This window comes from Lagopus leucura, unplaced genomic scaffold (assembly GCF_019238085.1).
Source record: "Lagopus leucura isolate 7727_CA_CO unplaced genomic scaffold, USGS_WTPT01 Super-Scaffold_100008, whole genome shotgun sequence".
Classification (NCBI taxonomy): Eukaryota; Metazoa; Chordata; class Aves; order Galliformes; family Phasianidae; genus Lagopus; species Lagopus leucura.
In genome coordinates this window covers 21386271-21413216 of record NW_024962265.1, presented here as the reverse complement: position 1 = coordinate 21413216, position 26946 = coordinate 21386271, and the positions used below count along the sequence as shown (strand labels likewise).

General features: G+C 36.2%; 1 protein-coding gene across 5 annotated transcripts in view; it reads right to left on the bottom strand.

Annotated features, from left to right (window-relative positions):
- The window catches only part of CADPS2 (calcium dependent secretion activator 2), a 299293-nt gene that overhangs the window by 85812 nt on the left and 186535 nt on the right, over nucleotides 1–26946 (bottom strand). For all 5 annotated transcript variants that reach the window (XM_042872622.1, XM_042872623.1, XM_042872625.1 and 2 more), the window contains exons 10-14: nucleotides 25833–25941; nucleotides 24533–24736; nucleotides 17856–17992; nucleotides 13577–13764; nucleotides 1660–1761 (exon numbers count right to left, since the gene is read on the bottom strand). In XM_042872622.1, the coding sequence (XP_042728556.1) occupies nucleotides 1660–1761; nucleotides 13577–13764; nucleotides 17856–17992; nucleotides 24533–24736; nucleotides 25833–25941 (740 nt within the window). The remainder of the gene's footprint in view (nucleotides 1–1659; nucleotides 1762–13576; nucleotides 13765–17855; nucleotides 17993–24532; nucleotides 24737–25832; nucleotides 25942–26946) is intronic.

The following is a 26946-nucleotide window of genomic DNA, read 5'->3' as shown; positions in this document are numbered from 1 at the left end:
AAGGTTTTTAACACTGTTTGAATTCCTTCTAGAAGCAGCAAGAATGAGGCAGAGATATCATAATCACAGGTATAGCCCAAGCTCATCAACATCCTCTACCATGTAGGTAAGTAGGCATGATGATCTTCACCTTTATTTGTTCCAATTCAATTATTCAAATGTTATTGTACATTGTATAATTAGTCTCATGCACATGGCTTCCAGAAGGCTAACACTCATTCTTAGCATGCCCAGCCTTCTTGTTCTCTTCTGTACATATTCAGAAGCCTGCTTCAGTATGTTTTTGGCCCCAACTACTCTCACAGACCTCATCCAGGTGCAAGAAAAAAAATACTTACACTCACTGGAAATGGCAATGATTGTGTTTTTTATGAAAAATTTGATAGAATATATTCATAAGTATTCCAGTTAGGCTAGAAGTCTTCAACAAACTCCTATACCCTTTTGTTTTTATTGTTAGCAATCACGAGAATGTAGCAGAAACAAGTTTTTCTTCTCCCTGCAGTTGATGTTCTTTTTTGATACTTCCTTCCTGCCTTTCCATAAACTCGGTAGGTAGCACTCTGTCTTACACTGTTCTGTATTGCTTTTTTGGCATCAGTTATTTAATCCCACGGAAGATGGGGCGTATGAATCATGACAGAGAAAAAGATGGGAACGTTGCCTTTTCTTCCAAAGGGAATACTCTTCAAGGAGAATCCTAGCTTTCTTTAGGTTAATACAGAGGTGAAATCTCAAATGAAGACTGCTGTGTTGTCCCAGCTCAAAAAATTCCCAAACAACCTTGTTATCTGCATGACAGATACCAGCGAATACTAGACACTTACCTCATCACACCAGAGAAGCTTCCAATAAACTTATAGCAAACCTTGCCAAAGAAAAGAAAGCTGTTTCACACAGCACTATGTAAACTGTGTCATAAAATTGTCTCAAGGTGATACAGACAAAAAATGTACATAAATACATTCTATAAAAGGATTGGATTGGCAGAATGGTTGCAGATGCTGGCTAATGATGAAAAACTAATGGATTTGTTGGTCTAGGTGCCAATTTTATGCCAAAGTTTGCAAATTATCAATTGCTAGAAGGATACAAAAGGAAATGTCATGCTAAGTTTGCCCTCTTTCTTATACTCCTTTCCTTCTCCTACTGGTATAGTTGTCCTTACATTGCCAAACTCTTTATTGAAGATACCTTATATTAGACCTTAGGTGATTACAGAAAGCAGATCATATAACCCAGAAAATGACATTAGACATCCAGAAAAAAAAAAGTTTAGCTGCCACATACCAAAGGTGTTATCTGCTCATACACCTTTTCTGATCAGCACTGATCCACACAGAGGTACGACCTAGTCATTTTTACTCAGGCAATTTTCTTAGATAGATTTATAGACAGCTTAAAGTTCAAAAGGACCAATAAAATCAGGCCTACATTCTTTCAGGGTCTTTTCTACCATACAGGAATTCAACTCACAGGACTTTCAGATGAATTCTAAATCAATCACTTGTGCAAATCAATTATTTTTTATTTAACAGAATCAAAACTTCTTTGCAGGTAGTCTATTTTAATTTCACTCTGTTCAAGATCAGTACTGAACATAGTGATGAGAACATTCTGCCAGATAAAACTTAGTACTAGTGAATAAATTGCACTTACCTGAAATGGCTTATTTGGTTTTCCAGAAGGGAAGAAAGTCTGTCCTTAATTTCTTCAAACCTTTCTTTCTCTTCAACAGATACTGTTCCAATTCCATCTGGCCTGTAATATTACACATTTAAGAATTGTTGACATCACTTCATGCTGATTCTGCCTTGAACAGAGCTTTTTATTTTCAAAACATTCAGTTAAAATTTGTGCTATCCTGCTTTCCCCTTTCCCACTGCCTTGATGTATAAACTTGTGAAGATAGGTAAAGGACAGATTACAGCTAGACAAAGAACTTAGCTTTTCAAACCGAACTTTTAAATGCAATTCCTCGGTTGCTGCTAAGAGTCAATATAAACACAGTGCGGTGTATATTTCCCCTAAATCACTCCCAAATACATAGGATCCTTTCTCAAGAAAATTGCTACTGTTAGCAGAATAGGGGGGGCTAATCTATTCTTGTGTCAATTTTAACTCCTTGAATCTTCCAGAAATTTTTTCAAAGGCACAATATGGCTGAAAGTAGTTTAGGTAGGAGACAAATCACAGTGAGAAAAGCCAGAGAAGGCTCATAGTTCCCACAGTTATAGTGAGCATAGATTTTTGGTCTCTCACCCCACATTCATAAGCAGCAGTACGTAACTACGATTTCCACACAAATATGGCATAAAGGATGCAATAAAAAAAAAAATTCTTAAGAAAAAAAAAGCCACTGGCATTTTTTAACATCAAATTCGAGTTCCAATAATTAATAAGCCTTGTACATTAAACACATGCTTAGAGTCTTACCCTAATAATATTAGCATCTTCGTAATAAAATAACAAAAATCACTGAAATACACATTTCCTAAAAACTACTTCCAATTTAAAATCACAGCTTTCCCAGATCACACTGTTGACTACTTTAAAAGGTAGCGTCTGAAAACCTCCAGTTACGCACTTAACATCCAGATCCAGGATAACAAAGCATCACTGCTTCCCACCTGAGTTTACTACTGTGACATGAAGTCTGGATCAATCCTGTACTTCTTCCAGAACATCCAAAACTATCTCCTTGTTTTTAGGACTAAGAGAACTGCAGTAAAAAGACACACTAAACTGTTTTTTTGCTAAACTGTTACTTTAACTTTCTCCACTATTCTTAAATCTGGAAAGGATAATTTGCTGCTTTGTTGTGACATAAACAATTCTTTCACCCCTTAAATCACTTACATTCGTGATCTGTCAAGTCAAAGTGAAAATAATCCCTGAACTCTTTAAATTATTGTGAAGACAACAATAAAAATCAGATATGGTGAAGATACAGTAACCAAGCACATCAATATACTATTGGATAAATTTGATGCGAAGGAGCAAATAATTTATCTTCTTTTTTTTGATGGATGCCAGGATACTTTACCTCAGCCTTCTGACAGATGGAATGGGCTCAAATTTAAGTAAATTTCACTGTCTGATGTCATTGTCAGGAGAGATCGTGCTCTGGAGTGATAAACAAAGTAGTTCTGTCATATTAAACCTCGCTGAAGCATGTCATGTATATGACAGAAAAGACCTAGGGGTCCATATAACAATAAGTGAAAAAGGTGAGCCAGTAGCATGTCATATCTGTCAACCTGCACTAGGGCTAGGGTCCCTGCATACACGGGACTTGTCACTTCACTGAGGATGTAGTCAGAAACAACCATGCAGACAATGCCAAAAATTTTCAGAACTGTTAAATGTATTTTCAGTGAATGTTTGGATAGAACCAGATGTTCCAGAAGAAAAATAAAAGAGTGCATAAAAAGCTGTTAGAAAAATGGCACTGCACTGAAAAATGATCTTTTCAAAATATAGTGTTACAATACAGCACAAACTCTGAATCATTATGATTATTGTTTTTCCTGTTAGCTCTATTGCAACAAGCAGAGCATAAAAATGCATTTTCACAATACAATTCTCAGACATATACGCTACTGGTGATCATTTTTTGCTACTCTTAGAAATGTCTATCTACTACTATCAAAAAAGAACCCACAGAAAAAAGAATCTGAGATTATTTCAGAAAAATTAGATAAACAACGTTTTCAAAGTTCCCACTCATTTTGGCTTCTACATCTTTCCCTTTAATTGCTTTAAAGATAAGATAAAATGATGAAGTAGCATTTTTTGAGATGGTTATTTTTATTTATATATTTCCGTGCTTGCCAGGAAAATCTGAATCATGCACGCATTTGGTTATCCAGAAATATGCCAGTACAATCTTGCAACTAAAATCATCAATGAAATTGTATTTTCTACTATCCCAAAGGTAAAGATGGACATTTGGAAATGAATTTCTTAATTCAAAACCAGTATGCAACCTTTCTATTGCAGACTGGGACCCCTTTTTCAAGAATGTTGCCAAGAAAAGTGAAGAACTGTCTTGAGAAGAGTAATCCTAAGTCTTTGAACAACACCAGTTTAACATTATGTTTCCAAGAAAGTGAAAGAAGAACAAATTATCCTTTCTTATGCATTTTTCTCCTTATAGTCCTCAGCTGCTTTTGGAAATAGAAAGCCAGGAGAAAACCTAAACAATGAATACTCAAAAACCAAGTCATATTCTCTTTCTCACTTACATCAATTTTCCATTTTCTAAGCACTTTGTCAGCTGGATTTGAATTGGCCTGTCTTTTTTGCTTGTATCACATTCTAACACTGGCACAGATGTAATGTTGTCTCTGGTTTCATCTCAAGTGGTTGAATTCACCTAGACTTTAATACCAAATATACATGAAATAAAAAACCTCATGAGCTAGAGCTAGTAAATCCAAGAGGAAAATAGTTGTTTGACCATAAGGCAATTTTAAATAATGGTATAAAAATACTAATTGAACAGAATTTTAAAATAAACTTTTACTAAGTCATCCAAGGTAAGTGTCCTCATGGTAGTTATTCTAGGGAAGCTGATTGATTACATTGTGGATTCAGGGTTTTCCCTGAAACAGACTAGTTTTATTTACTTGTCATAAAGCTTTAAAGCCTGGAAAACCTGTTGATATATTGTGAGATCTGGAAGTCTTAGAACTTGTAATAGTTTGCAGAGGTCACCTGACACATTGTAGGATTAAGAATCTTCTGAACAGCTGTGCACGTGAGGAAAAAATAGCATACCAGTTCCAATGGGAATCCAATATGATGGACACTGGGCTGCATGTTGATTCTTTCCAGCCCTCAACTTTGCAAACAGCTTCTCCTAGTGGCCTGTAGTGTGAAACTGTTAACACATGCTGGCCTGTTTTGTTATGACAGGCTTGTGAAGTAGAAACAGAATGTCACTGACCTCTTTTTTTTCCACTGGTTCTTTGTGCATATTTTACAAAGGTTTAAACTTTTTAAAATTAGTTTTTCTCATTAAAAGCATAGACCACACCTTTGGCCTTTCATTGGAAAAAAAATATTACAAAGAGTAAGAGAAGAGAAATGTGCAGATTGATACTCTGATGTGTTACACACACATACAAAAGTAAGGCTGATCGAAATAATACATCTGAGAAAGATGAGAAATTATGATGAAGAACAAAATACAAGAAAAATACATCGGCTAAGGTCTTACTTCAAGACATGTATACAATAAACTGCATTTCAAGGATTTAGTAAAACCCAAACCAAAACCTACAAGTCAAGTTGGCTTTTAGAAACAAATTGTATCAGAAGACTTCAGCGTTTTTTAAGAGAACTTATTTTAAACTCAACAGGAAGCAAGAAAAAAAGGAACAGTGTTAATTTTCAAATTAGCAATAGATTAGATTGTTCAGAATTTTGATTAAGAGACTGTATTATCCCTTAAATTTTTCTTTAAAACACAATTCTGTCCTCACATTTGCAGAATTCATGGTTTATGTTAGATAAACCTAAGAAAAACTGATTTACATTATCAGCTTAGAAGCAAGCAGAGTAGTAGGAGTCTTTTTATAAAAAATATGGTGGGGTATGTTATTGGGGTAATGGTGGGGTATGTTATTGCACTTCTACGCTACAAGCAAAGCAACTACTAATACGATTTTATCCCAGGCAAAACAACTATTATTATTTTGAATAATAATTTTGTAATAATGTTTACAGAAAGTGAGAATATGTAATAACATTAGCTGTTCCTTCATTGCCTAGGATGGCACCTATCATCTTAAATGTGCAGAATTTTGTTAAGATATTTCTTAAATCTGTGTGCACTGTGATTTATTTTCTACTGGTGATTTCTATGAGATTTTTTTCAGAAGTAGATTTATCTTGAGACATTGAAAAATCTGTTATCATTTTAGTGAGGACTGGTCTTGTGATCAGCATAGTATAATTATCAGCATTTTTCTACGAAGGACAGTATCCTTCCTTATATCAAAGCTGAGGTCAATATGGATTCACTTTGTGCCTGAAAAATTTAATTTGCATTTAGGAGACCTCTAACGACAATGTTTTTATGGCTATTTGCAGCAGTAATAGTAATATGTAGAAAGTTGTCATTAACTGAACAACCTTTTCCTCCCCAGCTCTTGGAGCACATGGTATCAGATTTAAGACTAAAGAGAAAACCCAACTGCCAACAAAAGCTGTAAAGAAGACCTTGCATCTGCTGTCTTTACAACACAGCAAAAGCTCCTGGGGTTGAGTGAATAAAAAGCAGATTGAGAAAAGGAAGCTTCTTCAACACCTTATAGCTGAAGTAATGTTCCACAAAATCCTGCTAGCAATGGCTTTATGAGAAAACTATTCAAGAAAAAGTCTAAGTGCACTATTAAAATATTTTTGACATACAAAACTATACATATAAAAATATAACACTTCTGGGAAGAGATCAAGTGGACCTTCATGTCAGATGGTGACCACGTAAAGTAGCAAAACTACTGACTCAAGTTCTATAATTTTAGATTGTCTTCTTATGAAAGATAAATGAAGGAGAAAACCATAAGATAAAGCCAACCTTACTTTAATTCTAGTGCTAACTTAGTTGAAGAGAAGGTAATATCTATTCAGAAGCTTAAAAAAAAAAAAAAGGAAAAAAAAAACGATTAGAAGAGACAGAGCAATGTAATGATATTCTTTTCTTTAGTCTTACAAAGTTCCTTGACCTATGTTTGAAAGAGATGATTCTCTGAACATTCTTTTATCACTTGACACAATGTGTAAAATTGCAATAAATGGTTTTTATCGCAAGATACTGAAAAGTGAAAATGTACGAACACATAGCACTCTTCAAAGTTTCTTTAGTTCCTTTTCCCTTATGTGTTTCCTTTATGTGTGTGGAAGTCAGACAGTCTCTGGTACTGAAAAAGGGAAACACCACTTTTATTTTTAAAAACAGTAGAAAGTCACAGAGAACTACAATCTCATATCTATGCCTGGGAAGATCATGTAACAGATCCTCTTGGAAACTACGTTAATGAATGCCAATCAATTGATAATATCTACTTAGGTTACCATCAGGCCTTTCACATGGTACCACATGGCACCTTTATCTCTAAGTTGGAGAGCGATGGATTTGAAAGGTGGACTATTCAGTGAACTGTGAACAGTGAATTGTATGAATGATTGCAGCCAGTCGTTTTAGTCAATGGGTGGAGGCCATTAGTAGTAGTGTCCTTCAGGGATCTGTTTTGGGACCCATGATCTTTGTCAGTGACAGAGACAGCGTGATTGATTGCACCCTCAGCCAGTTTGCCGATGACACTAGGCTGTGTGGTAAAGTTGATATGACAGAAGGAAGGGATGACTTTCAAAGAGACCTGAACAATCTTGACAAGTGGGCACACATGAACTGAACAAGTTTCAACTAGGCCAAGTGCAAAGTGCTGGGTGGCAATCACAGATATATGTATAGACTCAGAGAAGAACTTGACAGCAGCCCTGTGAAAAAGAACTCGTGGAGTCGTGGTGGATGAAAAGCTCTATTTGAGCAACCAGCTTGCACCAGAAGAGGAATGGCCAGCAGGGAGAGGGAGGTGATTGCTCCCCTCTGAGAAGTTCTGCTTTCGTGAGGACCCTTCTGGAGCACTGAGTTCAGGTGTGGGGCCCCCAGCACAAGAAAGATGTGGAGCTGTGGAAGCAGGTTCAGAGGATGACCACGAAGATGATCAAAGTGCTGGAGCACCTCTCCAATGATGAAACGTTAAGGGAGTTGGGCTTGTTTGGTCTGGAGAAGGTTCTGGGGAGATCTTACTGCAGCCTTTCAATACTTAAGAACTTATAAAAAAGATGGAGTGAGACAATTTACATGGGCAAATAATGATAGGATAAAGAGGAACGGGGAGATTTAGATTAGATACTGGGAGGAAATTCTTTACACACAGAGTGGAAAGGAACTGGAGCCCTGGAGAAGCTGTGGATTCCCCATTCCTGGAAGCATTCAAGGCCCCACTGGATGGGGCCCTGGGAACCTCATCTAGTGGGTGCCAACCATGACCAGGGCAGTGGGGCTGGAACTAGGTAATCTTTAAAGCCCCTTCCAACCTAAGCTATTCTATGAATCTACATATTTGTTTACACTACTTTAAAATATTTCTTCCAGGCATAACAGGAGCAAGAAGTTTGTCAGAGAGTCTACAGTATCAAACAATGGCAAGGGTCTAGAAGGAGCTCTCAGAGCAAGGCTATTGCAGAGATACTAAAGGAATTCTTTCCAGTGATGCTTTCTCATAGCAAAAGATCTTCTTTTTCACCATAGGATCTGTCTAAACTAAGAGTTTATGGAACAAATCAGAAAAATGAACAGTAGGAAGTTGCCTGGACCAGAAATGAATCTATGGTTGAGTGGAGTTGCTCACCAGACTGCCTTCTTCCAGAAGAGTGGGAGGTGAAGAATGACAGCTTAATTTAAAAATAAAACAAATTTCCAGAGGAGATATGGGAACTGCAGACCACTAAGCCTCATATACATCCCAGAAAATTATTTAAAGATAAAATTAAAAAAATTGGGTAAGTATGATTTATTATGAAGTAGTCTGATATGGCCTTGAAGCCACAAGGAAGATAAATTTTATCTTCTGATACTGAAGTTCTATAAAGGAATAAAAAATGAGTCAATGAACGTGATCAATAAAGTGTATCTGAACTTCCAAAAATATTCTGTCAAAATTCGCAAACAAAAGCTTTTAAGGTAACTGAGCAGACACTGAGTAAGAATGAAAATCTTTACTTTTACAGTGAAAAAAAGAGTAGGAGCAAACAGTGAATACCTGCAGTGGAGGGATGTTATCAGTGGAGTTCTGCAAGGATCTGTGCTGAAACCTGTGTTATTTTACAGTACTTATAAATGATCTGGCAAGTAGCTAAGAAGTAAGGTGACAGTAATTACAAGGATAGTTATCTGGCATAGCATGGAATTCCAGAAGTACTTTATGAAATCATTCATTGCAGAGGACTTGGTGGTATGATGGATAATATCATGAAACCATTTCTGGTGACAGCCAAAAAACAAACCAACATTGAGAATTATGAGAAAAGCATAGGAAATCAGCAGAAAATAGCCATCCCACTGTAATCAGTGCATAGTTCTCTCATAATTCTTGAACCTTAAGCAGCAAAGAGACAACAGAGAAGTATTTTTTGTCGCTCTTGACCTATTGCAGTTACCACAGAGATTGAAATGAGATCTGTAAGAGTCAAGAACAAAACAAGAGTTCTTCATGCAAAAGGAAGCTGAGCTGAGGAACTTGCTGCCAAAGGTGCTGAGGATGCAAAGGGGTTACACAAGTTCAGGGGTGCAATGGACAAGTACCTGAACAGAAACTCTCACCAGGCTACTGAACGGGTGTATTCTGAGCAGTAAACAGCTGGAGACTGAAAAAGCACTGAAAGGAAATATTGTATATGCTTGCTCTTCTCTTCCTGCAACCAGGTTAATGTTTTAGGCTGGTGACTGACTGGCTTAGAGGAACCCTGACTCAGTACGACTGTTCTGTTCAAACACGTGTGCTGAATATTTCAAAATGAAGACAGAGAGAAAGCATTTATCTTCAGTTATAGACAGATTTTTAGAGCATTGCTTTCACCTTCACTTCTCATACGTGGACTTCCAATAAACCAGCCTGCTTCCTGAATAGAAAAAGGTATAATGAGGGAATATGCTTGAATTCTGATTTTTTCAATTCAGTCTGTAACTCAGCAGGTGGAAAGAAGTCACTTTACACTTCATGCGTTACCCAACAGCATCCATTTCAGACAAGAGGGACTGAATAGAAGTCACAGCATGAAAAGTAGACAAAAGTGAAGGTGATGAGGAAGAAAACAATAGCTCCTGCCTGGACTGTTTAGACTGAAATGCCAGTCTTGGGGAATACCCTATAGTTCCTTGTTCTGCCCATTTCACTTTCACCAGAGATACACAAGTTCACTGTATGCATTGCTGAAGAGGGAAAAGTTCATCTGTAAACTAATGACTTTGATGGGGACCATTACAATGGAATATTTCAGAAGAAAAATGTTGCAAAGAAGAACCAAAGGAGATGCTATTATAAAGTTACAAAGCATTTATATAGAGGCACTAGAGGAAAAGGAATCTGTTGATTCAGAAACAAGGACATATTTTTATTTAAACACTCAGCAAGGCCACTCTTTCAGAAAATGATTTTTCTGTTCGGATATTTGAGAATGTCTTAAGAATGTCAATACACAAAAGCAGAAATGCCATTTCTTAGTAAGCAGTCTGTTAGCTTGGTCATAATGTTCTTCCTAGCAAGAAAGAGAAGGCACAAAGGAGGCTTGAATTTCTCAGTCTGTGTCTTAGCAGTTTGTGATCAACCCTGTGCCAACAATTCTGTTTGTAAATCAGCAACAATGGCAAAGAGACGCATTAACTACCAGCATGCTTGCTAACTTTGTCAAAACTTGTGAAGTGTGTCTTTGTTACAGGTAGGAAAAAAAAGAGTCCCCACTATTTCGTGGTCTGAGAGTTGAGGCCAGGTCTGCTGCACACAGCAGAGCTCGACCAGAGCTCAGCTCAGGGCTCCACTGTGTTTGGTGTAGCCCCTGAAGCTCCACAATGACCTCCTTTAATGTACTTATTCCAGATGTTTTGAAATAAAAGCATGGCTATTGTGTTACAGTCTGCAGCATGAAAGACTTTATATTTCAAGCCCAAAGGTGTGGCAAAAGAGCATGGGGAATACCTGCAGGTCCCCAGTCTGCCAGAAGAACTTTGGAGAAATATGAAGAGTAGAAAGAACCCAAGCTGATTCAGCCTTGTTGGCAGCACCTACCAGGAGCTGTATTTAGCACACAGCTGGGATCCTGGAGAGTGGACATCCGGGGTACATCCTATGAGACTGCTTCCTCATCATTTTAATTTAAGAAATTGAATGCAGCCATTGGTGAGCTCTGCTACGTCCTTGTATAGCCCCAGGATACTTTGCAGGTCTGCTGTGACTTGTGCCTGAGTTTCTCAGACTCCTGAGATTACCAGAAATCAGAAAGGTGAGTGACACCCCTGTCTGATTATTTGACCAATGTCAATAGAGTGACCCTTACTATAAAATTCATGTCTGAAAGAAATTGGTAATTTGAACTGCAGATACAACTTCATGTCTATATGCTCCTCCGTCATGATCATCTTCATGATCACCTTTGATGATCTTTCTCAGGCTTATGGAAGGTCTAAGATCCCTCTATGAAGCAAATGGGAAGAATAAATTGAATACATCATGTCCAGAGTACAAAGCTCTTTGTTATGTTGTCCTTCTAATTCTCAGCCTGACTTAGAAAACTAAGATGTATAACGCCATGGATCAGCCTAGAACTTTGGCCTGTCATGCATTGTCTGTGAAATTCTTTTTCCCTTTTACTATTTCTTAGTGCTGCAGCAGATGAATGAGTGGATGTATTATGTGTATATATGTGTCTGTCATCCTCAGTGTGTCTGCTTCTGTCCTTGACTTACTTTTCTTCTTTCTTCATGTTTCTTTTCTCCTCCTTTTTACAATATCTCAGTTCTAGTTAGACCCTCTCTGTTCAACGCTTCTTTTATTCCTAAAACACTCATAATGCTATTCAGAGAATATCTGTACAGAAGGAATAGACAGAATACAAACAGAGTGCTTACCACTGTGTAAATGATGTGCTCCCTGAGATATTTTCATGCACTGCACGCACTGCTGTCCTTCACTTAAATTATGAAATAAAAAGAAATATATCTACCTTCCTTTTGAATTCTTGAAATAAGTTTGAGCAATTATCACAGTATATTTGTCTTGTTAGGCTGGAATCAGTAATAAAAGGGCTAGAAACAACAAAGACAGACTGAATAGGAAATGCAAATATATCAGGTTCTTCAGGAACTGACAATAGAAGCAGGCTTTTATGGAGAATATATTACCAAATAAAAGCCAGAAATTCTCCTAGCTTACCAGTATGAATGTCAAGATTCTTGAGAATATTTTACACATATTAGAACTTATTTTAATTTTGGATATTATAATCAGTGATTATATAACATTAAGCTATCTGCCAAATCACTCAGACCACAAACACTCAGCTCCTATTCTCACAGGTGGAAGGCACTGTCTAAGCCAACAGGACTTCACTGGCTCAAGGGTGAGAAAAGCAGCCACAATGACTGACTGGTTGTAAGACAAGATAAGCAAACAAGTTGGGAATAAAACCTTTCTTTTCTCTCATCCCTACCAGGATTCAATTTTAGGGATTTACTCAGAGCATCACAGAAACCTCATTTCATGACTGCAAACAGGTTTTTCCACTGTGGCAGGACTGGATCAGTTGAGAGGGGAGAGATCAATTATTTTTTGAATTATTGAACTTTAAATCATATTTTTTACAGCACTCTACTGACTTAGTGTACACAGCAGGCTGCAAATGCATGTCACCTTGTAACTTGATATATTGTCTGTTCCATCCTCCACTTTAGTACAAGGAGGACATGGATAAACTGGAGTGAGCGCAGTGGAGGCCATCACATCAGTCAAGGGCAGGAGCACTCGCTCTGTGAAAGGGCCTGGGCAAGCTGGGCTTGTTCAGCCTGGAGAGTAAGTGGCATTCAAGGGGATCGAACGGCTTCTGCAGCAGCTACTGGGGGGCTGCCACAAAAATGGAGCCAGATTATTTTCCCGTGGTGCAAGATGGGAGGATGAGAGACAACGAATGTAACAAGTTGAAATAAGACAAGTTCAGACCGGGTAAAGCTCTGACTGGGTCACACCCTGAGCAACCTGATCCGACCTTGCAACCTTGCTTTGACAGGAGGTTGGGCTGGACACCTCCTGGGTCCATTCCACCAAGTCATCCTAAGATCCTATCTCCTATCTCTGTCCAAGATCAGAGCTGGTCCTTCAAAATGTGCCATAAGGCACAGAAGGGGCACAGACTTCTTTTAATGAATGTGTAGTTCTAACACTTAGCACAGAAAATCAACAACTCTATTTTTGACAAGTCTTTCACTCACAAGAAGAAGGAAGACATAATCACATGAGCATCACTGTGACTAGTGAAACAGGCTTTTCCTTGAGTGGAAAGAATTACAGAATTATCCTACCTCCCTGAGTATGGGGTTACACCACCATTCCAACTATGCATTTTTTCTCCTTGTGGTAGCACAGCCTGAAGAACTCAGTACTGTATGATTAGTTGCCAAGCTACAGCCTGTAGAAGAGCTGTCAAAGCTTCCCTTAAACTTCAATATTGTTCAAAATATTCACTGGAAACACCATTCACTAACACAATACAAACAGAATGCAGGATGGTTATCTTGAGAAGTCTATACAATGCCTAAGAAAGCACACTACATTAATGAAGTCTAAATTGAAAGATTTATTATTATTTTTTAAATATAATCCATATAGAAAGGTCTGACAAAACTTTCATGAACCAATTTCTGATGCGTGCAACATTTCTATCTGCGGAAGGAGTCTAGAAATAACTTGCTTCATTCTAAGGTTACTAATTTAAAAATGCAACATTAAATTACCTGTTGCCATGGACATGAGAAGCACAAAATGCAAAGCTGTAGTGGAGTAAGGTTGGATCAATGACAGAACCACTTTCTGAATGTTCAATCAACTCATTAAGATAGCAAAGATGGCGGTGACAACCTCTCACTCCATAGCGAGCACAGTATTCATCTAATACGAAGACCTGGCCTGGGCTAAACCAACCCTGAAAGAAAAAGGCAAAAAGAAAAACCACACACGTTGAGATTTGTTTTCCCACTCACAGCTTTTAAATCAAACACAGAACAGAAAAACGTATTTTTGTGTGCGTTACACAGAATTTTTATAGTAGAATGATTTATAGCTGACTAATGTTTATAGCACTGGAAGCTGGATCCAACAATAAGGCTCTTGCTGAAAGGACTAACTGTCAGGAAACCACTTGCTGTTCTGAGTTATCATCACCAGGAAATGCATAGTTAACAAAAACAAGATAAACGCATTTATAGTCTGGTGTGGATTTGATTATATCAAAACCTTTCTACCTGATACAAAATTAATTAACTCTATAAAATAATCGGTTTTATTAAATTGTAAGCTGTGTGAGAACATTTGGGTAATGGTGAGATACAGTAATATCACTGATTAAAATACAGTTTCTGGACAATCGGTTCCCTATGGCTGTAACTTTAATCTGAGTGAAAAAATACAGTTTGACCATTTTCCTCATTCCTTAGAGAACATGCATGTACTTTTAAGAGCTTTTAAACAATCAGTATAAAAAATGCAAAGCCAGGTAGTTTATTGAAAGAGATTTTATTAAGAGAAATATTATTAATATACCAATAATAAATGGTAATTAGATATGCTGGGGAACTATACAGGTTGCTCTGAAAATAATGCCTCCTATTTATTTCCATGGAAATGACAACAGAAACAAGGAGTACAATAACACTATTTGATAGAGCAAATTCTCAGCTACTAAGCACTATTTTTCAACATTCACCACCATTAGCTGTGCATTTTCACCAGCAGTGAACAAGAGTCTACATCCTGCACTCCTAAAAATCTGCATGGCTGCTCAGAACATGTCTTGCCATTTATGTCACTGCCTCCACACCCTTGCTTCACATGTTCTATGTCAGACGCCATTTGTCAGACTGCCCTTTTGCTGCCATCTATTGCATGGCAACACAATGTAATGGAATACTGGTGGGAAGCTTCAATCTCTACTACCATATCACCAACATCTGCCTCTGAAGTCGTGGGCCAACATAACAAAATAGGAGGTATTACTTTTGGAGCAGGGCTCCTATTTTGACAGAAGGATAATTTGGGCACAGGCTTGGTACAGTATGACCCTAGCACACACATGAACAATGTACAGGCACTTTTGCTTCACTAAAACAGGTATTGAGGGAATAAATATAGAGTGTAAAAAAAAGATTCATCTTGTGGAAATGGAATACAGAAGAGCCTTGACTGCTTTGCCTTCCAATATGAGAAAAGATGCAATAGTGATCTTCCAAGAAGCAGCAAGGAGAAAAACATAAAGCTAGGAAAACCATAGCCACTGCACAGTCATCTTAAACAGCTGTTTTTCTCTGCTCTTTTCTTAATTGTGGTGCCAGTTCTATCTTATCATCCTTTCCAAATGATTGAAGACAGAGGAACATCTAAACTCAAATGTACAAATGACTTAGATAAGCAAAACAATTTTGCAAGTCATAAATTTATGACACCAATTTAGGAGATGAAGACCATATCTCTCTACTGCTTGTGAATACTTCTGTAAACTCTTTATGTTTAATTTTTATAGAAAATATCAGCAAAAATACCACAGGAAACTATATTTAAAATACACTTGCATCAAGTTAAGACCGTCTGCACTGTAACTTCACTAAAGGAGTTGCATGAGAATGAACTCTAAATTTTATATTCTCTCACAACTCCTGAATTAAACACACTATTGGAAACCAGAACATCTCAATCCTACTTCAGAAAGCTGTTTCCTCCCGAGTCACATAATTAAAGTCAATTTGTCCATTGCCTTTAAAGAGCTTCAGCTGTTTCTAGAGAGAACATGTAGCTTAATTACAGCACCCACAGCAGTATTCAGTATTTTAAACTAATCTACTCATGTAGCAATGGCTTATGTAATTTACATGTATGTTCACTGGAAAATAATGGTATTCTGCTGAAAGAAGAAAGGGGATTTTAACTGAATTTCTGTAGTAATATGTCTTATCCCTACATACAGTAAATAGAGGTAACTGTGATTGATATTCTGCCATCTGCTGATCTCTCACCAAATCTTAATGCAAAACATGACACAATGCTACATAGATGCCAACTTCTGACAATTCAAAAGCAAATGGTTCTTTGTTAAATTTCTTGTGCTCTCATAGCAGAAAATTCTGACTGGGACACAAATATTTCAAGAACTTATTAACTTCAGATTCTTTATGAGAGCTGCTTTAATGTGTTCATTTTCATAGTAATATGGACCTTCCTTGCCCTTGTCCAGCCCCACACCACATGAAGCAGTCACAAACTCGTAATTATATGCTTCAGTTATTAGATAACTGTGTGCTTTTTATTTATTGTATCATTCCAAAAGAGTAGGCAGAAAAAAACCCTCTTAGCTCCCCACTACCTAGAAGAATATAAAATTAAAGAAGTTTAGGTCAGCTCACAGTTTAATATAGGGCTTAATATTCATTTTAAACATTTCTATCATTTATTTTTAGGAATTGCATGTGTGATTGCTCCATACTTTCTTGCAATAAAAGCACACACGATGTCTAAAAATGAAAAGAAATGAGCCATCCAGGAAAAAATCACCAGACTTCTATGTTCAAACATTCTATCGCTACCTTAACATTCTCGATTTTATAATTTAAAAAGATATAGTTAAATGTGCAATTTAACAAAAAAATGATCACCCATTCTATTCATTAAAAGCCGAATTTAAAAATGAACAATAAGAAATGCATCTGCTTTATGGTTGCTATAGCACTGCGTATTTCATATAACCTCTTCTAAAAGTTCCTGATTTCAAGGTTATATTAAGTGTCTTACTATATTATTATTATAAAAAAAGATTTTGACCCCAATGCACTGTTAGAAAGCTAACCATTTTCTCTTTGAGTGCCAATTACTTTGTACAGATGTACCTTCAGGCCTCTTCTTTGATTCAGTGTGCAACCCACAGACAGAAAATGAGTCCTTTAACTTTTTCTATACATACTTATCTGGCAGTGTTTTAAAAAGGAAATAACTGTCATCAAATAATCTTTTTTTTTCCTTTTTACACTTGAAAACAAATCTAAAAAACCCATCATTATCTTTATAATACATGACAAGACAGAAGAATATAAGTAAAAGGGATAAAGTTTTTTTTTTGTTTCTGTTGGGATGGTAAAGTGAAAAAAAAAACAAAAAACGTTATGAAACATTTTAGGTCCTCAGTAAGAGATCAGGATATCAGACTGCACCTGGTGACAAACAAAGCCTCCAGAAGTTAGAAGGTCAAATGAAGACATGTAACAAATGTGTGTGTAACATGACAGACGCCCATAAAATTGCTGCTGTTTTTCCCGGCTGAGCATGAAACCAGGAACAGCTCTGTCCTCAACTCCTAACCCCACAAAACAGAAAGTGCTTCAAAGTGAAGGGAAACTGCAGCTATAAATTCAGAAACATGCTACATCTGTATCTTCTCTCTTACGGGTGACTTTGAATGTGAAAAAATGTTCATTTTGGTACAGAGATTCTTCTTTACTTGTTTTTGTTCAATAATTACGTATTCCACACTATTTTGTTCAATAATTACAATTTTTTAGGGGCGACTCAGGTAACACACACTTGTCCACATATCTGTACTGATTGCCAAAGGTTCTGCTTCCTTTCTTTTGGTGTTTTCTCTTCTTCACACCCTAGCACAATGAAGAATGACAAGGTGGACGAAAACGTCTGTCACGAGGTAACCGCATTAGTACCTTAAAATGCCTGCACAGGTGTCAGCAAATCCTGCTGCAGGGGCTGTGACCGTCATTAAAAGCTTCTGTTTTTATTCAGACCTCCACAGACGACATGATAAATTTCAGCTGATAAAATCAGAGACAGTTTGGGTCTCTGCTTTCTATTGAGTGGCACAGCAGCAGTTTGCAAGTGTATAATTTTCAAATCTGAAAGCAATCGATTGGACCCTTTATTCCAACTACAACCACAGGTATTGAATGAACAAAGAAGAAAGGACTACTTTATAACAACTATTTCTCACTTCTTTATAGCTATCTTCTAGTCTATACTCACCAAACAAGAATAGGAGTCATTCAATCTGTGATCCAAGGTCTGCCTCTGAAGCAGTTGAAAGAGGAAAGCATGGTCAAATTTGCAGGGATTAGCAGAAATAAACTCTTCCATGCCATGTTTCTGACCACGGTCTGTATCTGTCCATACAAAGGAGAGAATGTGCAGAGGGGTATATGTTAGTGTGCGTGCAGATTTACAAATGCAAATGTAACATGGTGTATAATACTGAGTATATAATCTTGAAAAAACTGCAAAGAAACAAGTTACATAGGCAGCTGTTTGCAACTTACTTCTTACAGAATCCTGTTTTTTAATCTGACACATAGTATTAATTACTCTTCTACTATTATAAGAGCTTGTACACTAAAACAATTTGGCAAAAATGTTCTTTTAGTGGAGCTCTGCAAATGCCACGATTTACAAAACAATTTTATGAGCATAAAAAAATGTGTCCTGTAATTTCTTGCGCTTGTGTGGCCCTTTCTAATTCTAGCAAAATTGCCGAATATCCTTCCCTCCATTAAAAGAAAAAAAAAAAAAAGTTTATGCATTTATTTCTAGAGATGAGAAAGAACAAATTTACTGCAGATCAGAGTAGCACTCATAGAAATATTCAACATGGCTTGAAGCCTACTTCTCAAATGGCAAACTGGAGCAGAAATGAACACACTGACTTGAGCTAGGTCATTTCCAGCCTTCTTTTTGTACTCGGCTTTTAATGAGACAAACCTTAATGTAGTAATGGCAAAGAGCTCCTTCAACCTTCAAGCAAAGAGTAGTGAAAAAGGGAGCAGCATTTTTGTGTAAATACATTGAGAAAACATACCATCCCAAATGGCACTTCAATCAAAGGCCCAAATTTATTGTTCTTCACAGATTGCATCTTTCAACGCCTTTAAACCCCGCGGGTTTATCAAAAGAGAAGCTCTAGTGATTGCTTTCATTAAAGCTATGTTTTGTCAAAGTCCTCAATGTGAATTATCTATCAAGTATGGACAGAAAAAGCCTTACAGTGCCCAAAAGGACTAGTTATGTATTAGCACATTAGCTGTCTTGGTTTGTATAGACTGTATTGGGGTGAACAGTCTTATCAACTTAAAAATTGACTTCCCCTTTCAATTGTCTATGTTCTTTGTTCCTTTAAATTCAAACCCAGATCTTTTTATATTCGTTACTAGAAAAGTACAGATCTAAGTGTATCCTAAATGCAATTTTGAAAACCTGCATAGTACAAACCTAAAATTTCTAAAGAAAAGGAGACAAAAGTTTATTGATTAAACCCAATTATAGAGCCAGGTTCATAATAAAACTCAATATTGATCTGTGGGCATGATGCTAACATAATCAGTCACATTTAGAAATTTAGCCCCAGATTATATTGATCCATGTCAAGTCCAACTTTCAGCTGTATTTGTGGATGGGAGAATTATTTAATTCAAGCTGAAGGATCTGCAGCATCACATCTTAGAAAGATGCAGAAACTAATTCATATCACTTGGCTTTGCATTGTCAAAGCAAGAGTCACATCCATGTGACAGATTTCACCAAGGTGAATGTTGCAAATAAACAGTATGACAATACATTGATGGTGTAAGGTATGAATCTATCATCCCAGCGAAATAACAGCATGTATTTTTAATGGTTAAAGGATCGGTAGCTTATGCAATTACACAGATTAACAACATTTCCAACTAGCCTATCATCAGTAACAGACTTAGGTCATATTTTTGACACAGATGCAGGAAGTGCTCTCTCTTAATTAGAACAATTTAAATATATTAAACACCTGAATTCGAAGATAAAGTGGTATTGACACAACTACATTACTAAAAGTACTTAACTACAATGTGAAAATATCTGTGGAGTCCAAAATGATACACATATACCTAAAAGATTCCCAGCACAGATCTGATATGTGACTGTTTTCCATATTTCTTACGAGCTTTCCATCTTATATGGGTAATCTGATTTATTGATTCATTATTTAAAAGAAGGGAAATCATAGAAAAGAAAAAAGATTCATATTTACCATTGGCAGCGATCTGCACAAATCAAACACAACTCAATCTTTCTTATTTTAAATGGCTTCAATTTTTTTTCCTGTGTTTACTACACATATATAAAAGATTCTCCTTTACAGAAGGAATTTTTTTTGTAAACGCTGAAAAGAAATTAAATCTTTTGAAATCAGACTGGATGTTGAAAAAAAAAAACCAAAGACAGCATTCTGGTATTGATATCTAGATGATCTGAATACATAAGGCAACCTATTGAATAAACATGGCTTATGAAAGCAGAATTTTCTCTTAGATAATTTGGGCAAAATAAACAAAAATACTTATTTTTTAAAAATTATATGCTACATGTAATTCTACAGAAAGATCCACAACTGATTCCCATCATTTGGTGAATTAAACAGAACAAATAGCAATGTCAAACAGTAACAGAATGTCTGATACCAAATTTAGTCTAACAATGGAAAAAGTATTTTAAAACTTACTTTTATTAGCTGGAGGAAAGCAAGAAATAATGGAAAAATAAATCTAATGTAATATTTACATCTTATTTTACTATTGTGATATATATACAAAAGAACGCACAATCTTTTTGAAATAAAATTGATTTTTGAATAGATTACATGCTTTAATAATTATAAGGAATAAATAAATGTTATAGGAATGTGATTTAAAAATGGCTAGAATAACTGGATTTTTCAGATTCCTATGAGCTACACATATCCTGTTCAGACTACGATCAAAGGCAAAAGTTGTCAAGAATGCTATTTTGTGATATACACAAGAAAGGATAAGAAAAAAATACATCTCCATCTTCTGAACATTCTCTCAGTTTTGGGAAATATCAGAAAGGAGAAATGGAGAGAACTCTGGGACAGTAATACTTCTGCTTTTTAGCAATTAATTCTCGTCTCTTGTTGATGAATTTGCTGTCCTGCTTTCAGTTTCCTCTAACTCAAACTCATAGTGTTGGTTGATACTTCCATGTTATATGGTAAAATCCAGGCTATGCATTTATTTCACAGTTTGGAAGCTGTTAGCCCAAAAAAACAGAGTAACCTAACTTTCTTTTTTCTTTTTTTTTTTTTTTTCTTTTTTTTTTTTGGTAGATCAAGGTAGATCAAATATCTTTGTTAAAACCACAGTAGAAACTAACAAAAGTTATTGTCTACTTTTCAGCAAACCCTTAGCTGTTCTTTTAGACAAGCATATTCGGTTTAGCAGAACAGCATCCTGAATATGCCTTTTGCAGTCTTTGCAAGAAAATTCCACTTTTAGACCAGATACAAATGTGATTTAAAAAAAAAATCACCACATCCTCACTGAGTCCATAAAGTTGAGAGAATTAGGACTGAATTAGAACCAAGAACTCCATGTTCTTATAGCACATGCCTAGGTGAGTGGTTCCTATTGATAAACAAATTATCATGTACCATCTCTGTCCTCTTCTAGCCCAGAAGCAAACAGAGTTTTCTGTAGCATTTACTCTATTCTAAGGTGATCTGAGAGAATTGGCCTTGTGAAATGTGACCTCTTCCCAGTGAGTTTTAGCATTGTGGAACCAGTTTGAACCAATTCAGGCAGGCAGGAAAGAAGGTAAAAAGGAAAACTTGGAACTGGTTGAATGAAGTTGCATGTGCTCATTGAAAAAGACAGTGGCAAGACATGCATTACATTACTTCAAATGCCACTCCATAGAGTGAGCACTGCAAGCCTGGAAACACAGGCCAAAGCGAGAATCCCTGCCCCCCAGAACCTTATCATTTACATACCAGACAATAAAATAACAGACCAAAAGTGGAAGAATAAGAGAAAGCAGACTGGCAAATAAGACTGGAGCATGAAGCTGGAGACAGCACAGCGATGAATTACTATCATTTTTCTGAAGGACAGACTTTAGGAGGATACGAGATAATTTTCGTAAGTTTTTGAGTAGCACAGTGGAGAAGATGAAGGTGACTTATTGACTTACTGACTGCCTAATGAAGGAGTGGTGGAGGCTGGTGTCAGCCTGATTCCTATAAAGGAGATAGGAGTAGTTGGAGACAAGGGGGACAGGCACAGGAAGGAAAATGTGGGGAACGTGCAGGGAGAATGGAGATATTCCACTCTTACAATTGCAAAGTATACAGTGAATATAAGGATGCAAAACCGAATGAGGAAACTGTAAAATGAGAAGATACCTTTTATATATTTGTATTAAAATGACTGAATAAACCAAACACACACACGGAAACAGCTCAAAACTGTTTTGCAGGAATTGCTTTACAAGCACACTACCAAGCATTCAAAAACTGAGCAATGACACCATAAGGTTAAGCAACAGTATTTCTTGTGTGCACTTATTGTGACACCAGTACCTTAATACTCATCATATTCTGTTTTTCCCACAGAGTCCTTGATACAATCAGTCCAAAGATTCAGAGTGATAAAAATAAAATTTAAAAGTAATATGAAATTCATCATTTTGGGTCTCATTTGTTACCATACCATCGAACAAGAAAGAGAATTGTAATGGTACTTGTTATTGGTTTATTCAAATAGATTGAAAATATCAAGTTTATACTTCCATGACTAATCTCAAAGCATTTCTTCATTTGACAATTTGCTTGCTCTATCTTCTTGATTGCATTACACTGACTGCTCAACAAGGATGATTTAATTGTCCACATAATCTTCCTCAGTGATGTGCCTTTGTTCAGGTGGATGTTTCATTTGGAAATCTCTTCAACTCTCCTGTCTTTGGTTTGATATTTTGTGATACCAATTTATGGCTTTATGTTTGACTGACTTCACTACTTCCTTGCTACTTAATAAGTCAAATTTTATGTTTTATACATGGGATTTAAACAACATTTTTATAACAACTGGTATGAATGGTCTTTCTGAAATCTCAGATGAATTTTTATCTATTTTCTGATGTTCTGATAAGTGACATTATTCCCAAAGAGAGATGAGGAAAATTATCTACCGCAAATCAAATGCTTATTCATCTAACTTCTTTTTCCATTTTCTCTCTTTTCTTTCATGTAGATATTTTCACTCTAAATTCATGGTGGTGTAGGATGAAAATGATGTTTGGCTTTCTGCTGCCTCATTAAGATGTTACAATCCCCTTATGGGTCTTTATAATCCCCTTACTTGGTCTTTATGACCAAGCTATTAACAGCAGTCATCAGTCCATCAGCTTCTCTAACTGTATGAATGCAAGTCCTAAATATGCCCATTTTAATCTTTATCAGGATCAGAAATTTTGTCTCTGGAAAAATGATCTTAGTATATCAAACTTGATATTGTACTTGTTTCTTTCTATACCTTTCTTTGTCAGTGTTCCCTAGTTGCAACCACCTTCATGTAAACACTGTGCCCAAGAAAAAAAAGCAACTCCTTGGCTAATCCTCCAGCAGATGTACATGACGTAGAAACATGAGGAGGTGAACACAGTCATCTCCCTGTACGCAGCTTATGGTCGGTTCATTGGAAGGTGAGTGGATGCATTTCTCAGCTGTTGCCCCATCTTTGCTTTTGCAGTGTTGCTTACATTGTACAATGTACTTCACCTTAAAAATCTTTAATGTGTGGTTATTTCAATCAGCTCACATTAAAAATTCAACAGATACCAGTGTTTTTGTGAGATGAAACATGCTCTTTTAAACGTTCTTTACAGTTCTGTCAGGTTTTTGAATGCTCATTGCTTGGTGTAAACAGCACATTTTACTGTCTTCTAGTAATGTAATGATAAAAGTCTACAGCACAAATAGAAGAATATGAGACTGAGTCACAGAGGACAACTATTTTGAGTCAACCTGCCAAAGACTTCAGACTTCAAACCAGCTTCAACCTAAAAAATGCGTCCTTTCTTTCACTTTATGTATAAGGATTATTGGATACAGTCACGTCAAACGTTGTTAACATTTAATCACTATTAAAAAATACTTGATTTTTTTTTTAGTTTTCTAGGATAGAAAAGTTGCTCTTTTCAGCCCCTGAAACAATAAAATTATATATGCTCCCTAGGTGCAGATATCTTCATGATATAATAATTTCAAATAGAGAAAATTTTCAAGCTATTGTTAATATGTTACCTACCTTAATTCTCTTTAAAACAATATTTTTCTGAAAGAAAGATGAGAAAAACTTAAACTAGACTTATTTATTTTTAAAATTTTAATATGTAGTGTATTATTACACTGGAAAGTATAAAAAATCTAGTGGCACATCTAGTGCCTTTCAACTCACAATGTACTGCCTACGTTTCAATTTTTAGTCAACTAATATATAAACCTATGATAAACTTGATCTAAATCTATAAAATCCTGAGAATAAATTGATGTTTTTCTATTCAACACTACACTGCCTGACTACTGAAAAATATAATATACGCTAAACACCATCTCCATGGTAATATGTGGGTCAACTGTAATGAATACAAAGCTAATTGTCGCATTTTCATGGATTATAATAAAAATAATGACCTCCAAGTCAGGATTTCCCTGGCTGGTAACAATAATTTGAGTTAAAGAGCTTCTGGATAACAACAAATTGCTTGGCAAATTTCCCCAGTGAATGAGTTCTACTTAATTAAACTTCATTGAAGAAGCCCGTACTTACTTTAACAAGTAAAATCAAAACCAAAGCCACACAAAAAAGAAAGCAACTTACAGAGTGGGGATATATCTGCACTGACATCTCCTCCTTTAGGATTCATCTTCTGAGCTTGACTTGCAGGAATAGGCTTATACGATTGACCTGTGGCTCTGTACATTGCTTGAACCCAGAGTATTCTATCTTGCTCATCGTCACTGGCAAATATTACAGTATCTCCTTCTTTAACAGCATTGAAAAACATGCGACCACCTTGAAGACCTGAAGCATGAAAGAAGGAAGGTAATCATAGTGAGTTACTTCTAGATCACCGTCAAGGTTTATAGCATGAGTTAACTGAATTTTCTCTGTGTATGTTTGTGTAGGGGGTGTGTGTTAGATCATTTTATAGGTATTAATGATTGAGAAACAAGATAAAATCTAGAACAAGAGGGATTAAATGGTAATACACATATAAGTAGAATTAACTATTGTTATCAAAAGAGAAAATATTTTCACTATTCCATTTATATTTCAATTCCAATTTACTTCTTACTCATCTTCTCTGTATCATATTCTATTTCGTATTTCTCCAACATATTCTCTGTCAGGGCACAAGTTTCATACATGGAAGTCTATCTCTTCCTTAACAGAAGCAATTCCATACCTTTTCTCAACCTTTCTGTTCCTTCTTTAGTACCTTTATTCATGGAAGTACTTTATTCTTTGAGTACATAACCAGAACAGCAAGATTCCATGTGGTTGCACCAGGGATTTTTTGTGTAACACTGCATCGATTTCCCAAATATCTTCTGGACACTGATAGGCTTTTGAGTTATTCTGAACATTAAGCCAATGTTTTCAAAGACCAATATCCAATTTATTAGAAGTCGCTTAAAATTCGTAATCCTCTGGTGCTTAGGTACAACAGAATCCCTTTTATTTACATGAGTAACTTCAACTTCCTTCTGCTGTCATATTACTAAATTTGGGTGTTTTTTCTGCTATCTGCAATTTTATTTAATTTTTTTTGTTACTCTGCAACTGACATCAATCATCTTTTCCAAATAATTTCAAAATATCATTCTACAATCAAAACCACAGTTAAAAAGGAAAGACTGACCGGAATTCGTCATTTTTCCTTGTGTCACTATATAGCCCTATAATGTCTCAGGCAACACTAGTGTTTCTTCTGATAGCAAGCTTCTTTCTAAACTCAAGATTTTTCACTCTAGAAAATCTTAAAACCTTTAGGTGCAGAAAAAAAAATAACCTTTGTGATTTTCAGCACTAGATCAAACTAGTAATAATAATAATAAATAAAATCAATTTAGCTGTTTCACACAAACATATCATACTTCACAACGATGAAAAATACCTGTGTGAGGAGCTGTATAATCCACAGTGTATCCTTCCAGTTGCATCAGTTCCTGAGGTTCAGACTTCTTTTCTCTGTAACTGCACATTGCAAATGTGTACTGGCTAACCTGAATAAGACAAGAATTCTTAATTGCTCAATTCCTTTTCAGAGCTAATGTTTCACAATAACATACACTGCTTAAATTAGATCTCAGTTGCAGTAAAGAAATAAAACATACTTGTACTTTTTTTTCCCCTTCCTGCCAAATGGAAAGAAGAAAAAAAAAAAAACATGAACACATCTCCTTGCAGCCTTCTGAAATACAATATATTGTAGGCTGTTTGTTTTGTGAACAACTGAAAGGAATCAAACTAGGTTCTGCCAGGGAAAATACTTGGTACTAAAGAAACCGCTCATTCTACTGTGTGAGAAAAAAAAAAGTCCTGTATTTTAAGAACTTTATTTTACATATAAAAATAATTTCTGCAGAAGGACTGCCACAACATTTATAGTGCAGCTGGAAAGACAAACGTGTCTTTGTTTGATGCTGTTCAGTTTGATACTGAACCTTCAGTTTGTTTTTGTAAAGCCTCATATCTGCATCTTCTGCACCTCTGTCATCCTAAACCTCTGTCATCTCCAGGTTGCTCAGCTCACTGTGTACAGTACTGTATTCTGTAACAACATCAGTTACTTCTGATCGAGTGCAATAGAAAAAAAAAACAAAAAACAAACAAACAATAAAAAGAGGATTTTCCACCTCAACATTTAAGACTCCACAGACAGATTAGAAAGAAATAAGGAGATCTGAGGAAAACGTGTTTGGAAATATTTGGAGAGGAATCTAACAGCTGGGGGAGGAAAAGCAGTCATTGGCAAAAAATTGAAATGTTGCCAACATTGAAGAGCTGGAAAGACTAAAAAGGGGTGACCAGAAAAAAAAGAGCCTGTGAATCTGCGAACACTAGAAGCTTAAAGGAAGTTAAATTACACAGGCCTGTGAAACTCCTGTCTCCAGGAACTGCAGGATGCTTGGCCATGTGACTTGTTTTGAACTATGATATCATCTCTTGGATCTGCAAAATTATGCAAGAATACAAGGTCATGCTAGAAGCTTGTCTAACAGACGATG